The sequence below is a fragment of the Mustela nivalis genome (assembly GCF_964662115.1).
Source record: "Mustela nivalis genome assembly, chromosome: 5".
NCBI classification, from domain to species: domain Eukaryota; kingdom Metazoa; phylum Chordata; class Mammalia; order Carnivora; family Mustelidae; genus Mustela; species Mustela nivalis.
Window position 1 is genome coordinate 97,898,714 of NC_139024.1, and position 16,552 is coordinate 97,915,265.

The 16,552-nt window shown below is 44.2% G+C and overlaps 1 protein-coding gene across 1 annotated transcript in view; it reads right to left on the reverse strand.

Moving 5' to 3' along the window:
* LOC309864131 (uncharacterized protein) overlaps positions 1–16,552 on the reverse strand; it is a 56,039-nt gene that overhangs the window by 9,187 nt on the left and 30,300 nt on the right. Inside the window, exon 8 of the mRNA XM_082729454.1 lies at positions 4,514–4,569. Within this exon, the coding sequence (XP_082585580.1) occupies positions 4,514–4,569 (56 nt within the window). The remainder of the gene's footprint in view (positions 1–4,513; positions 4,570–16,552) is intronic.

A 16,552-nucleotide genomic window follows, 5' to 3' on the forward strand; every position in this document is an offset into this window, starting at 1 on the left:
CCAGAGGCCTGATCAAAAGTGGGGCAAAGGTTGTCACAGAACTTTGCCTGATCAGCAGAAAAGGAGATCTGGAGAGACTCGATGATTGGCCATAGAGACACACGCGGATGTTCCTGATGGGCCCTCGGTATCTGGCGAGTGTGACCACCCCCCGGTCCAGGACAACCCCGGGAAACAGCTTCAAACATCCTATTTTAAAGATGAGCAAATTGCGGGACGCCTGGGTGGCTCAGTTGGTTAAGCAGCTGCCTTCGGCTCAGGTCATGATCCCAGCGTCCTGGGATCCAGTCCCATATCGGGCTCCTTGCTCTGCAGGGAGCCTGCTTCTCCCTCTGACTCTGCCTTCCACTCTGTCTGCCTGTGCTCGCTCGCTTTCTCTCTCTCTCTTACAAATAAATAAATAAAATCTTTTAAAAAATAAATAAATAAATAAATAAATAAAAATAAAGATGAGCAAATTGAAGTACAAAGAGACAAAGCAGCTTTCTTCAACTCATAGGCTGTACGAGCATTGGCTTAGTCGGAACTCATCTGACTTCAGGTCCTGGGCTTCTAAAACCATGGAACTCTTTGACAGCTTCCATGCTTCTCCTGGAGATCCTTGTTGATTTGTTCCCATTCAGAGCCCATTATCCAACTACCCGGTGAAGGAGGCAGAGGGGGAAACATGGAATTCGCAAGCTCCTTTTTTGTTAGCTGATTTATAGGGGCTTGAAAAGAATATTGATAAAACACACCTTGCTTTACTTTGACACCCTGAAGAACCAGGAGTACAAGGAGCACTACATAAGTATATTTTACCTTAATAAAAAAGTAGGCTGAGGGGTGCCTGGGTGGCTCAGTGGGTTAAGCCGCTGCCTTCAGCTTGGGGTCCTGGGATCGAGTCCCGCATCGGGCTCTCTGCTCAGCAGGGAGCCTGCTTCCTCCTCTCTCTCTCTGCCCACCTCTCTGCCTACTTGTGATTTCTGTCTGTCAAATAAATAAATAAAATCTTTAAAAAAAAAAATAGTAGGCTGAGGGGCCCCTGGGTGGCTCAGTGGTTAAAGCCTCTGCCTTCAGCTCAGGTCATCATCCCAGGGTTCTGGGATCAAGCCCTGCGTCAGGCTTCTCTCTCTCTCTCTCTCTCTGCCTGTCTCTCTCTCTCTCTCTCTGCCTGTCTCTCTGTCTACTGTGATCTCCGTCAAATTAATAAATAAAATCTTTTTTTTTTAAAGTAGGCTTATATTCCTCAAATGGAGAATATCCTACGATAATTCCAGTAGTATATGAAAAGAGTTATGTCTCTGGATGTGGTCCTAATCACAGTGTGAGGGTCAGAGAAAGAGAAGGGACCTTGGAGACAAATGCCAGCTCCTGTCTTCTGGTACATAAACTCAGTTGTTAAATCCCCACCCATCATTTTCTCTTCTAGAGACGGTTACATTTACTCTTGAAGGCTGTTGAGTGAGATCATGTACCTAAAAAGCTGTTAAGTGAGTTCATGTACCTAAAACTCATAATAGGGATCAGAAAATGCAAGTTCCCTCCCGTTCCCTGTTCCTGGACAGAGGTGGGTCTCTGGGCTCATTGGATAGCACACATCTTTCTTCGTCTGTCCATCTGTCTCATCTCTGCCTATTTACCCACCACCATGTGTGCGTCTACCTAGCTCTTGACCCATGGAGCTCCAGTAGGAATCAGATGTTACATATTTCCAGACGTTGTTTCAGAGTCATACAGTCATTTATCTGGCTTGTGTGGAAAGACCGGAGGTATGGACTGTGTGCTAACCTGTATTGTAGGACCTCTAACGAAGATTCAGAGAGGTCTGGCGCATCATTAAACACAGCCTTTTGTAGTCTCAAGATGTCAGCAGATTTCTGGTTCGGCCCACCTGCCGCATGTACCCAGCAGTGTCTCTCACCTCTGGCCCATCCCCCCTGCCACTGGCTGCCTGATCCAGGCACTCTGGAGTTTTTCCAGTCTCCAGGCTCCCCTGTGCGGGTCCCAGCCCCGGGAGTGTAATTGCTGGTCACTGCACAAGAGCAGAGTCTCACTGTCGACACTTGCCAAAAACGATCTCTTCTCTCCGACATCCTGTTCCTTACCTGGTAACTGACATTTAACTGAACCTTCTCCGACATTTTGGTTCTGGCTGATGTGTCCTGTACTCCCCGCTCTCAAAAAGTCTCCTTCCAACTGCTCGACTAGCATCATCATCAGGCACACTCCCGCACTAAGAAACCATGGCTGTGCAGCAACAAGGTAGGAGCCTGATCTGGTTCCTGCTGGGAATGTTTTGTAGACAACAGGCAGCTCACAGAGCACCCAGTGGTGACTCCAGTGACATCGGTTCCTACCCCCAAATCATGGCCAAGCAAGTCACAGCAAGGCCAAGGCTGCCAGGCTGTAAGCTGAGCATGCTGTGTCTTCTGTCCAGGCAGGATCCTGCCCCCCGCCCCGGGGCAGCATAATATCCTCAAACCCGTGCCTCTTCCACCCCCACTCCTCTGCCTCCCTTCATATTGGGATCACGCCACCTCCTTGTCAACCTTGCTCTCGTTAGCACCTCACAGAGTGTTTTTCCTCCTTGACATCTCAGCATCTTCTGCCGGGGATTTCTGGATTGTCACAGCGACGTCACTGAACCTCTCGTCCCTGCCTGTACAAAACCCATCTTCCCCCATGGATATTAACACTTCCAGCAGGACTTCGTGGACCCTTCTGGTCTGACTCCAGTGACTCGTGCATTCTAGCTAGGTGAATTTCTGTGCCTTTTAAAAATGAAAGATACGCTCTGCTGACCACCTGGTCTTCCCATCAGGACTTCTTGCATTTAGGAGTTTGAGAGGTACCGTAAGCCAGTGGTTCTTCAATGGGGGTGATTTGGCTCGCCTGCACCCTGAAGGCCATCTGGCAATGTCTGGAAGCATGGCTTATTGTCAAAACCAGAAGGGAGGGTGTTACAGCATCAATTGGGTAGAGAACAGAGATGTTTCTGATGTGGCATGAGGCCATGCTTGATGTGCCTCTGAATGCTTTTTATCTACTACTAGTCATTCTGCATTTTATCTGCCTAGTTTTCATCCACCATGTTATCCTAGCAGACACAGTGGTTGGATATTTAGTTGGAGATATCTTACGGCTGACTATGGTTAGCTGCTGTATCTATGCAGTCTTTCCAGGATAGAGCTCATGGCCATTTGGGAAAATACAGGCATGCTCCTGTTATCCACTGGGACTTACTCTTCTCCTCAGGCTGTCCGTCACTCCACTAGGTTGGAACCTCACCCCTGCACTGTACTCTTTCTACAAGTACTGAGTGAAATGCAAAGACACTATGAGAATCTAAACTGTGTCAACAATATTCATGAAGTGACCATTTCTTATAAAACTTATAAATGAACTATCACTGTAGATATTTTAAAGGTGCAAAGTTTCCAAATTCGAGGAAATATGTATGTTAAGGTTATTGTCAAGTACATTCTTTAAAACAAACTAAATGTACATGTCTATAATACACATTTTTTTAACTAAACAACAATAGAAGGACAATTAGCGGGACAGCTCCCCACAGCAGCAAATAAGCCAGCCTAAAGTGTCAATAGTCCCAAGGTTGGGAAACCTTGCTCCAGCCCTGCCCTAGGTTGCCATGAGTTGGTTGAACCCTAAAGAGACAATGGGTCTCACCAGCTAGCTAGTCAGAGCCGAGACTTGGAATCTAGTGCTGCTGACATTCAGACTAATTTTTTTTCTACTATGACAAATCGTAATTTTCATAGGCTAGATAACATTACAGTATCATAATTCACAACTGTTCTGTGTTGACTACAGTAGTTCTCCTTATCTGCGTGGCTATGTCCCAAGACCCCCAGAGGTTGCCTGAAACCAGGAAAGTACCAAACCCTACATATACTACGTTTTTGCCTATACTAACCTCTGATGAGGTTTAATTCCTAAATTAGGCATGGTAGGAGGTTAATAACAATGACTACTAATAAAATAGAACAAGTATAATGATATGCTGTAATAAAACTGATGGGCATTTGTAATTTATGAATGTTTTTCTTTCTGGAATTTTCCACTTAATATTTTCAGGCTGTGGTTAGTTACCATGGGTAACTGATAAGCACAGTAAGCAAAACCACACATAAGCGGCGGGGGTGGGGGGTTATTCTTACAGAGAAAGTAAGGCTGCCACAAACACCTCTAGTCTCGCTTGCACTGGTCATATTCTCGGATTGCCGAAATGGTTTCGTTCTTTTTTCCCCTTATCTCAGGAATATCTTTCTATCGAAATTCTCATGCCCTAGTTTTCAAATCTCTGAATTCATTTTTACATTTTGTAAAGATGTATCCAACAACCATTGAATAAACAACTCTTGAACTATCCCCTAAACGCACCAAGAAGGCACAATGTTGAGTATAAAACAGACTTTTCCTTGTGCTAAAGACACATTTTAAAGTGGTTTTCTGGTAATCTAGAGATGAGGGTGTGAGGCAACATCTGAAGATGTAGGAAAGCAGTATTTACCTTACTGAAGTGTCTCTCCCAGGAGGCGCAGCAGCTCCATGCCAACCCCTCATGCGCTTATAAGCTCTTTGACAGTAGGTAACGCCTCCTCTCGGATGAGGGTAGAGTTCAGTGAGGGAGAAGTCACTCCCACAATGCTCAGGGTCTTGGCTCCCATGTTAGATTAGAAGGGAATGACAAGTCATCCTCTTATGAAACAACTGGTTAATATGTTCCTTTTCAAGGTTGGCAATTAAAAGATTAAACAAACAATTTCAGACTGATCAGACTCTCTCTGCCAGTTTTGGAAGAAACTGACTGTGAGGTTTCCATGAACTGGATGCCAGGACCAAACAGATGAAAAACCATTACTGTAAAATGCTATACCCTAAAACACATGTCCACTGTACATCTCTTTCAACTATTCTGACATATGTAATTTTTCCAAATAAAATGTTGGAGTTCATGAAATGTATTAAAGTCTTCCAATAATATGCAAATGATAACGTGAAGAGAAAACCCCATGCACCTCCAACTTCAGGAAACTTTGACAAACACCCTTTCAGACTATGTACACATAAGGAACTGTGGATAATTATCAGGCAAAGAAAATAATAAAACTTCAAATGCTATATGGTAATAGACCATTTTCATTTATCTTATCATAGGGCTCTGTGATTTCAAAGTAGAGCTGTGCTCAAATGGGAAGACTGTTCAGGTCTTCGTCACGTGCATGTGCCCCAAACTCAGCACCACAAGGGTCAGGAGAAAGAGTATTTCTTGATTTCTATGAATTCTTTCCTCCTTGAATAGGGCCAACACACAAGCAATGACTTAACATTGGTTCAGTGATTGATAGAATGATCTAATGCTTTATAAAGATGGCTGTGTCTGTGTTAACCCTTTCATTCTATGGATGGACCCCCATATCTTCTGCAATCATTTTTTTTTTTTTTTTTTTTTTGGCCCATGGTTTTTATTTAGCCCAATTTTAGTTACTTTGATCCTGAAATATTCTCTTCTTACCTCCCAGGAAAAACATAACACACATACTATGTAGAACGATGGGACCTTATTTCCTTAGTTTTCATGACTTTCCTCTCAAGTCTGAGAACCATGTCTTCAAGTATGTCAACTAATTTTTCCTTGACATCCCTCCATCTGTCTGTTCCTCTCCGCCCACTGCCCCCATCTCTGTCCAGATACATCTCATTCATCCATCTCTGAAACACTACCATATTCTCCTGAAGGGCTACGGGCCTCATGTCTCCCTACCATGTTGCCAGAGTCTCTCCTGACCCACTGCTGTCATTGTGCTGCTCTTGGATCAAAGCCCCTGCATGGTGCTCTGCAAGATCTATTCCAACTTCCTGTGTGGCTCTCAGAGCCTTCAACAGCCCAAGCTGTTGACTATGACCATGAAGGTCTGCTAAAGAGAGAATTCTAGATCAGGTCCTGGTTAGTGGAAGTCTTGTTGGAAAACCAAGATTTGGGTACAACTGGTACAATTCTTCCTCACCGTCAGTTTTTATAAAATGCCTTGAGAGTCAGGGTGCTGCATTACTGTTAGCTCACAAGAAGTGAAGGTCAATGCCTAAGGAATGCCAGTCAGGCCCTAGCTTTCCTCGTCCTTTCCCGAGCCTTCTTCTTTAGACACTCAGAGTTTTGCGTTTGGCTCTAGCTATTGGGTGTACCCAGCTCCTCAAGGCCTGAGTCCCTGGAGTCATGTTTCCACTATCCTCCTGGCTTCGTAGTTCATCCATTTTGGGAAACTCTGTCAGTGTACTATATCCATAGATTGTACCCCCTTATATAATCATACTCACTTGAATCCACTCCATGTTTACTATTTCTCACCCTCATACGTCTCGGCTGTGCTGGACCTCTATAATAACACCAAGACCTACACTGCTATTGGCCATGAAACCTGTGAGTACAGACCTGCTCACTCAGGGAAGGAACTAGATTGCTCCTGTTAATTGTTGATGAAAGCATAGAAAATGTACCACTCAGGGCTCTCTCGTTTAGGTCTCTCCCACAGAGGTCATATCTAGAGACCAAGTAGTTGAAAATGGCTCTGGTATTCACCGACTTCATTTCACTGATGTCCACCATTGGAACTTGCTGGAACATCAGAGTTCTGTCTCTTGAAAAAAGATAAGGAGCAGAATAAAATGCTTTCGGGGTTGTACCCATCTCAGATGGAAAACATATTTGAGATGCCAGGGGAAAAAAAAAATGAAACTAGAATCACCTGGTAACATTTTAGCAGAATGGCATGTAGGTCCCCAGGAGCCTTGGTTTTCCGAGCAATCACTCTCACTTTCTAGCCGCCGTGTCATGAATCCATCCAGTATGTATCCGTGGGTACCCGCTCAAGGACCCAACCAGGTACATAAGCAGTCCCTTATAATTTTGTGTCAATTCATTTATAAAATCATGGAGACTTTGAGAAGATGTTGGAAGAGACTTCAACAAGGCTGCCAACCAGGTGCCATTCCAAAAAGTTCCGAAGGAAGTGCATAACAAGCATTCCGGTTGGTCTGAAGGGCTAACCTGCGTTCAGCTAACGCTCCTGACTTGCTGACGTAAGTCCCTGGATCCTTAGCAGACAGACCACTGGCCTTGAGGAGGCAGCGACGAGAACTTTCCCGGGATGCAGAGAGGCCAGTAAGTCTGTTTGAAGCAGCCTCAGCTTTCTGATCAACCTAGCAATTTTTTTTTTTTTTAGCCAAATGCTCTTCTCTTTTTTAGGATACACAAATGATTTTAGTAACCTTCCTTTGTGTATCTGTAGACGTTGCCCTCATTTGCAGAAAGAACAGTTACTGTTGCACCGCACAAAACAGGAACCCGACCCTCTTGCAACCAGACCCTTGAGCACAACCCTGAGCACAGAGATAACACTTGTATCAGGGAGGCTGCATGCAATCAAGGAATGTTGCAGGCCTCCTCACTCCCTTTACTGATTAACTGCTCAACCCTCCTTTAAAAACCTCTGAGTTGGTGGCTGGCCAGGTGGCTAGCCTTCTGATGACAGCTCATATCCCCCCTCCATTCAAAACCTGTTTCCTGAGTATTGGCCTTTCAGATGACGGGCAGCCAAACTTGGGGCCGGTAGCAAGTCTCATGGTGTTCATGGCAATTAAGGAAGGTTTTGAGAGACATTTCTATATATGTAGGGGTCCCTTTCCCTGCTCTCCCATTTATCCTTACTGCTATGAACATGTTGCAAGCATAAGAACTGTGTTGAAAATAACCACAATGAGAAACCTAAAATTATACCTAGAAATCAACAATAATTCTTTAACACCATCTAATATGCAAGCAAATACCAAGTTTCTGACATTTGTATGTGTCAGACATATTTATAGTTTGTTGAAATACAAATCCGCATGAGATCCACACATTTGATGAGTTGCTGTGTCTTTGGTTTCCTTTAAATTTTGCTTATGTGCTCTTTCATGGGCAAGATGACTTAAATTTTTATTCCATCAAATCGGTCCATTTTCTTCTTAATATGCTGATATTTTTGTTGAAGGTTAAAACTATTTACTTGCCATCTAGGATGGAAGTCTCCTAGTTTATGAGAGAAAAGTACTTTGAAGCAGTCACTTTTATATCCAACTTAAGATGACCTCACTTAGAACCTACCTCTACTCCAGCTGTAGCCGGGAGCCACCCAATGGTCTCCATTCTGCCTCATCTGTAGACATAGTGAAGGGCTTCCCCACCATGATGCCATCTCCTGATTTCCCTAAAGATGAATGGATGGATGGATGGATGGATGGATGGATAACCGCTGAACGAATGAAACCAGAGAAGCAAACTGTACTTTATGATATGCATTCAAACAGAAGAGTGAAGTATCTGCCTTCTTCACAGTGGGGTTGGAGGAGCCCCACAAAGGGCTTCATTGCCCAGATTCTCTCCCATCAGTGGCCATCACCATGGAATTGCACCAAACCAGGTTCAGGTTGCCATTTCTTCTCAAGCTGAGGACGTAACTAGGGCTGCCTTAATCCCACACACGTGCTCACCCTGGGAGCCTGTGAGGGACACTGAGATCCAAGGACCTCACTCACAGGGAGTGGGACAAGGGAGCAGTCAGTCTCCACTCATTGGCTGTCATGCTGTACTTGCTCAAAAGCATTAACTGGACTTTTGTCTTTTGTCTTCCCCTGACTTTTGCCAAAACCTTCTAAATTCTCTCCACAGAAAAGGATACTCAATCTTTTTTTTTTTTTTTTCCCCAGTTGAAATTCTGTATTTTCCCACTGCTGGGCAAATTTGATTTTATAATTTAGAAAAAAGAGGATGTTAGTGTCTTACCTTTAGAGTATATGTAAAGGAACTAACATATGTTTAGTGTCTCCCACATAAAGGGCATTTTCTCACTTTTATCTTCATTTCATCTCCATAAAAGTTATTTGAGGGAGATTCTAGGTTTTTTTAAAGATGTTTTTTATTCATTTGTATTTTGAGGGAGAGAGAGCGAGAGAACAAGTAGGGGAGAGGTAAGAGAGAGGGAGAGGGACAAGCAAACTCCCCACTGAAGAGAGAGCCAGATGTGGAGCTTGATCCCAGGACCCTGAGATCATGACCTGAGCCATAGTCGGGTGCTTAACAACTGAACCACCCAGGTGGTCCTAGATTCTGTTATCATCCTCTGTTTACATTTGGGGATTTTGATACCTATGAAGGTTAAGTGACAAGCCTAAATTAAGTGGTGAGTCTGGCTTTTCAACTTGCTTTTATTTGACCCCAAAGTTTTAGAGCTTCTCTATACCAGTGTTTTGCCAACTATAGGCTGTGACCCATTAACAGATTGTGAAATCAACACAATGGATTCTGCTAAGATTTCACCTGCAACTTCATAGCAGACATCGGAGTGTATCCCATGCATTAAGGGTAAGTATTTGTGGGGTAAAGCTTTAATTTTAGTTACACTGATGCTGCATGTGAGTGTCCCCGTGTGACTGGGGGCTCTCAATTGTTGTAAAGTGAAATATTTTGTCAGGAAACAGCCAAAGAAATCTGACAGCCATTGCTCTATTCTAAAGCTTCTCTGGACTGTTGACATTTGGGGCTGGATAATTCTTTGTTATCGGAGGCAGGCTTGTGCACTGGAGGATATTAACTTAGCAGTGTTCCTGGCCTCTACCCATGAGATCCCAGAAGCACAGTGCCCCTCTTCCATCATGACAACCCAAACAAAATCACCCCCTGCTGAGAACCAGGGCTCTATCCCAAGCTGCTCACAGCTGGGAGGAGCCAGAGAGCTCCTCACACAGTAACTGGGAAAATCAGCAGTGGTCTTGGGCTTGTCAGGGATGTGAGTACAAAAGCACAAGATTCATTACAAAGCAAGGATTCGTGTACCTAGGCTTGGGGCAGGACGATGTCAGTCCCATTTTTAGTCATCAGAGCTCTGGTCAAGAAATACTTTTAAACATCTTTGCAAGATTTTGTGGTGGTTGAGATTTTAGCACAAACCGGCTTATCCTCACATGACTGCCCTATTTTTTTGAAAAGTGACCTGAAATGTACATTTTTTTAAAGGGGAGGGGGTCCATGCTCATTCTCCCTCTGCATGCTTCTGACACAGTGTGACTTGTGTGTCACTTGTGAAACATTGCCTTTTTTTTTTTTAGGTTTTATTTATTTATTTGACAGAAAGGTCACAAGTAGGCAGAGAGGCAAGCAGAGAGGGGTGGGGGGGAAGCAGGCTCCCCCCGAGCAGAGATCCCAATGAGGGGCTTGATCCCAGGACCCTGAGCTCATGACCTGGTCGAAGGCAGAGGCTTAACCCACTGAGCCACCCAGGTGCTCCTGAAATGTAAATTTTTATATGCCAAAATAGTTTAAGTGCTCCAGGGGACCTTTCTGTATTTCTTTTTCTTCTTGGACACCTGGCTCCTGGTTGACATGGAGCACATTTCCTCTTCTCAAGAAGTTTCCTTCAAACTTCCTCCACTAACCCTCACTGAGCAGTCCCAAGTATGAAGCCAAAATGGCAAATCAGGAGCAGGATACAAGTCTGATTTGTTCCCTCCCCTGAAGGGGTGTAAGTCTAGTCAGAAAAATCATCTTGTAGCCTGCTGAAGGTCTGAGGCTTTCCTGTATAAGAGAAAGCCCGTTTTATTTATTTTCTGTGTTATTCTCTTAATGCTGGGAATACTTCCAGGGCCCTACTGACTTTCCTTATGTTACATCCTAATTGATGCCTTGATGTGCCTTCTAAAGACTAATTCTGTACTCCACGGATGTTTCCGGCTCTCCCCCTCAAGACTCCCGAGCCATGGAGCCACAGGGCATCCGAGAAGTCAGCTAGTCCTCCAAGTGTGTTAGGCAGAGAAAGTGTGTGATTTGCCAGCTAGGGATGAAGTCTAGAACTAGATCCTATTTCTCCTGACCTTCAGACTAGTATCTCCCTATTACTCCTAACTATTGAATTTTCACAGCCTGCCGAGATTACAGTTTCTGTGCCCCTCCCTAAATGGTGGGCTTCCAGAAAGCAGAGAAGTTATCATAGTCCATTAACATAGTCCATTGCTCAGTATGGGGGTGGCTCAAAGTTCAGCACCCCCCATATAACATGGCATGAATGGATATCTCAAGAGCCACACTTTTTGTATGTGTGTGACATTTCTCTCATGGGGCCCCCATTTTGCAATACAGCAATATAGGATAATTAAATAATAATCTAGGGTCATGGTAACGAAGTGCCTGATGCTGATTAGAAACCCACATGGTGCTGTTTAAACAGACTTATCAAAGCAGTGGAACGAGCCCTCCCACATGGCAGAAACATAACAAGGCGATAAAATTTGTACAATTCACTGGCAAGGTAGCCCAGGGGAATGTTTACCGAGTCAAACAGAAGGAAGCAAATCCTCTGTTGCACCCGGGAACATGATAGCTCAAGAAAAGGGCATTACTGCTCTTAACTTTGCCCAAGAGGTAAACCTAGATGCCTTTGCCTTACTAACTCCATTTAGATTAACTTGCAATTTTGAGTCTTGGCTTCATAAAAACCTTGCCCGTCCTTTGGTGCCAGAAACATTGAACAAGAAGGAGGTGCATGAGGAAGATGGCGTGGAGGAGGGAGAGAGAAGAAGAAGGAGGAGGAAAAGGAACAGGAAGGGAAAGGTGTGGGGGAGGAGGAAGAGGAGAGGAATAAGGGAGAAGCAGAGGAGTCCGCAGAGAAGGACCAGAAAATGTGAGAGAAGGAGGAAGGAAAATAGCACACTCCTTGGGACCGACTCATAAAGGAACTCATATGAACAACCAGAAAATGTCTGTGAAATCAGCCATGGGGATGTAAATTCTGGTTCTGACAGGCAGGCATTGATGATCGGTTTCCCAACAGGAGATGCCAGTTCAGAGGGCAGGCAACCACTCAGACGGAGTTTCTTTTCATTGCTGAAGTGGAGTCCCTAGATGTGTAACGTACCAAGTTAGGGTCCAATATAACTGTGTGTTGACTTCTACATGAATCACACTCATTCAGCATTTCTAACAGAAAAAAGCAATTTCAGTGTAAGTTCACGCACTCCTGCTGGCCTTGGAAATGGGCTATGTTCAGATTACCGTAATGGTAACACTCTGCCCTTTCCTGTATAATCAAATTCTCTGTTCTTGCTTTCTAAATTCTTTTTTTTTTAATTTTTTATTTTTAAAGATTTTATTTACTTATTTAACAGAGAGAGAGATCACAAGTAGGTACTCAGGCAGAGAGAGAGGGAGGCAGGCTCCCCAATGAGCACAGAGCCCGATGCAGGACTCCATCCTGAGTCAAAGACCTGAGATCATGACCTGAGCCAAAGGCAGAGGCTTTAACCCCTGAGCCACCCAGGCGCCCCAACTTTCTAAATTCTTGACTATGATTATTTTTCTTTTAAGATTTGTCCTTGAGGAGCTAATAAACAACACTTGAACAGTCTCCTGAGCACACAAAGAAGGTGCAATGAAAACATAAAACACAATGAAAACTCAAAGGAACACATTTGGAAATATTTTCCTAGTGAAACAGGCATGAGAAAATTATGAAGATCTGTAAGATCAGGACCATAACCTGATTAAAGTACAGGCTGCCTCTCAGCTCACTCATCAGTGCTAACTGCTGATGTGTGTATTAGATGCTTTGAGACAAGCTGGTCCCCCCAAAAGGTGTTCTCCATTAAGGAACAGCCCCTCACACAGCCCTCCAGGCCCCACACGGTTCCCCTACCAGATCAGGAAAACAAAAAAAAAGACAAATCAATAATGTTTCATTTCAAGGTAATCCCTGAATGCACAAATAAGAGGTTTCAGGCTTATTTTGCTGCCCAGAAGGTCAATGGGACCAGGCTGCTATGTACACTGCCTATAGGTTCATTACTTTGGCTGCAAAGTTAATGGCCCACGGAGAAAGTCCTGTGTTGGAAAGGCAGGGTGTGTCATGGGAGGGTCCTGTCAGCAAAGAAGATATGATAGAATAGGGGAGATAGCAATCTAAATTGGTGAGAAGGACTATATACCGAATACCTTTGGAATACAAATTCTGTACAAACAGAAAATCTAGCTGAGTTGCTCTAGCCCTGGGTGGGAGGACCTCAGCTGCCTTAACCGGGTCCTTTGCAGACTCTTCTTAACTGTACTTTAATTCTTCTCTCGAGCCCCAGGGCTCTTGCATGTGTTGCTTCTTGGGCTTGGAAGCAGTCTCCCCTCCCTACTCTTAGCCAACCTGTGTGTCCACAAGCCTGTCACTATTTTGACGCCGTGTGTTTAATAGCTGCTTTCCCCCCGTTCACTGTGGGCTCCCTTCAGGGCAGGGCTACAAGTGTCCGCGGCTAACTATAGTACCTGGCCCATGGAAGGGACTTAATAAATACACAGAATTTATCTTTTGCTAATGGTAAATTTCTAACATATAATAGATACAATGTACCCATCACCTTGCTTCAACAATTGTCAGTAATATTTCCAAGCAAATCCCAGACTTCTTTTTATTTCATCCATAAATATATATCTTCTAAACTCTTTTTTTTTTAAAGATTTATTTATTTGAGGGGAGCAAAGGGGAAAAGGGAGAGGAAGAAAGAATCTCAAGAAGATTTCTTGGTGAGGGCAGAGCCCGCCTATGCAGGGCTCAATCCTGTGACGATGAGATGTTGACCTGAGCCAAAATCAAGAGTCAGACAATTAACTGACTGAGTCACTCAGGCATCCCTCAAAGGGGTCTTTTTTTTTTTTTTTCCCCAGGGTGGTAAAGATTTAATTTATTCATTTGACAGAGAGAGAGAGACATGGAGAGAGGGAACACAAGCAGGGGGAGTGGGAGAGGAAGGAGCAGGCTCCCCGCTGAGCAAGATCCCCCCATTCAGGGCTGGATCGGAGGACCCTGAGATCATGACCTGAACAGAAGGCAGCCGCTTAATGACTGAGCCACCCAGAGTCCCTTCAAAGGGGTCTTTTTTTTTTTTTTTTTTTTTTTAATTTGACAGACAGAGATCACAAGCAGGCAGAGAGGCAGGCAGAGAGACAGAGAGGTGGAAGCAGGCTCCCTGCTGAGCAGAGAACCTGATGTGGGACTTGATCCTAAGACCCTGGGATCATGACCTGAGCCGAAGGCAGAGGCTTTAATCAAAGGGGTCTTTTTAAGAAGCAAATTAAGTCTGTCATTTTCTGGCTTAAACTCCTTCAGTGAGCCACCCTTTCCTTCACGGAGAATTCCAGACCCTTGCACAGAGTTTATGAAGCCCTCCTGAGTTCCCCACTCTTATTCAGCCTCATTTCGGTCACTTTTCCCTCCTCACCCCCCCACCTTTATTTTATTTTTATTTTTAAGATTTTCAAAAATTTATCTGTCAGAGAGAGAGAGTACAAGTAGGGGGCGCAGCAGGCAGATGAAGAAGCAGGCTCTCCGCCAAGCAAGGAGCGGGACTCGGGGCTCCATCCCAGGGCCCTAGAATCATGACCAGAGCTGAAGGCAGACACCTAACTGACTGAGCCACCCAGGCATCCCCCCTCTCACCTTTAGAACTTCTTTTCCACCTCCCTACCTTCCTGCCTTGACACAGGTCATTTGGTCTTAGAATTCTCTCTTCCACCTGCCTTCTTCCTCCCGCTTCTGGATACCGGCTGCTCACATTTCAGGCCAGCTAAAGTGCCACTGCCTGCCTGATAGAAGCTTCTCCTGACATGGTCACGCAGACCAGGTCTGCTAAGAGCTCAGCTTTGCATTCGTGTGGTGGTTACATGCCCAGCCTTTGGAGCCAGACTCCCTCCCTGGGTTCATATCATGGCTCTGGCTCTCGCTACTGTGTGGGTTGGGGTAAACTGCTTCCCCTCAGTGTTTCAGTTTCCCCATCTATAAAATGGAACCTATGTCATGACCCTGTTGTGAGGATTAAATGTGGAGGGCATAGGTCAGAGCCTAATAGTAAAAAAGCACTGTATATGGGTTTTAATCGTTATATTTTTGCCCAGTCCCAATGTTTCCTGAATGTTAGCCTTTAACCCCATTAGGTGGTAGGTCATATGTGGAAAATACGAAGGCATATACATTTTGATGATTAACAATGGTTATCTTTGGGTTGTGAAATTGGGCGTGGGGAGTGTGTGTGTACATTTTTTCTTTTCACAAGCTTTACACACTAAGCCTCTACTATGTTTGAAATTTAGGGAAAAAGTAATGCAGTACTTTAGGAAGTTAATAAGAAGAATCAGAATACTCAACCACTTCCTCACTATGGTTAAAAATATGGGAGGATGGGGCGCCTAGGTGGCTCAGTGGGTTAAGCTATTATCTTCGGGCTCATGATCCCAGGGTCCTGGGATGAGCCCTGCATTGGGCTCCCTGCTCAGTGGAGACGCTGCTTCTCTCTCTCCCTCTGCTGCTCCCCCGTTTATGCTCACTCCCTCTGTCAAATAAGTAAATAAAATCTTTAAAAAAAGAAGAAGAGGTGGAGGAAGGAGAAGTAGAAGAAGAAGGGGAGGAGGAGGAGGGTGGAGATCACAGAGTACACTTATCATGAAATAAAATAAATATTTTAAAAAACACTAGAGGGGCTCCTGGGTGGCTCCGTTGGTTGAGCAACCTTCAGCTCAGGTCATGATCCCGGACTTCCAGGATCGAGTCCTGCATCGGGCTCCTGGCTCCTTGGGGAATCTGCTTCTCCCTCTGACCTTCTCCTCTCTCATGCTCTCTCTCACTCATTCTCCCTCAAATAAATAAATAAAATCTTTAAAAATAAATAAATAAATAAAAATTTAAAAACACTAGAGATCATTTGGGTTGATAAACAAAAGGCCTAGCTGTGGGAGGTGTCACTAAGACTAGAGGTCAATATGCAGACCCGTGGGCGGGGGCCCTTCAGGAGCGGTCTGCTGACAGCTGCTGGGGACTCTGGCTCTGTAAATACATCAGATCCCAGGTTTTAATTAGAATGTGGTTCTAGAACCTATTTCTAAAGCAGATTTTTATTCAGCCATTAAAAAAAAAAAAAAAAAAAGGAAGGAAACCTTGCCATTTACAACAACATAGATGGACTTTGAGGGCATTATGCTAAGTGAAATAAGTCAAACAGAGAAAGACAAGTACCGTCTAATCTCACGTATAGGTGGAATCTTAGGGGGAAAGCTCAGAGATGGAGAGAACAGATTGGTGGTTACCAGAGGCAGGGGGTGGAAGGTGGGTGAAATGGATGAAGGGGGCCAAAAGGTACAAACTTCCAGTTATAAAACAGAAGAATGGTGGGAATGTGATGTACAGCATGGTGTCTATAGTTAATAAATTGTATTGTATATCTGAAAGTTCCTAAGAGATTAGATCTTAAAAATTCCCATCGCAAAAAAAATGTGTAGCTATTTATAGCTCCGTGTGGTGACACATATTAACTAGACTTATTGCAGCAATCATTTTACAATGCATACAAATACCAAATCATGTCGTATACCTGAAACTAATATAATACGATATGTCAACGACATCACAAATTTTTTTTTTTTCTTAAAGCAGGTTTTATAAATCAGAGCTTATTTTCACCCAGGAATTGTGATATATTTGTAGAGTTT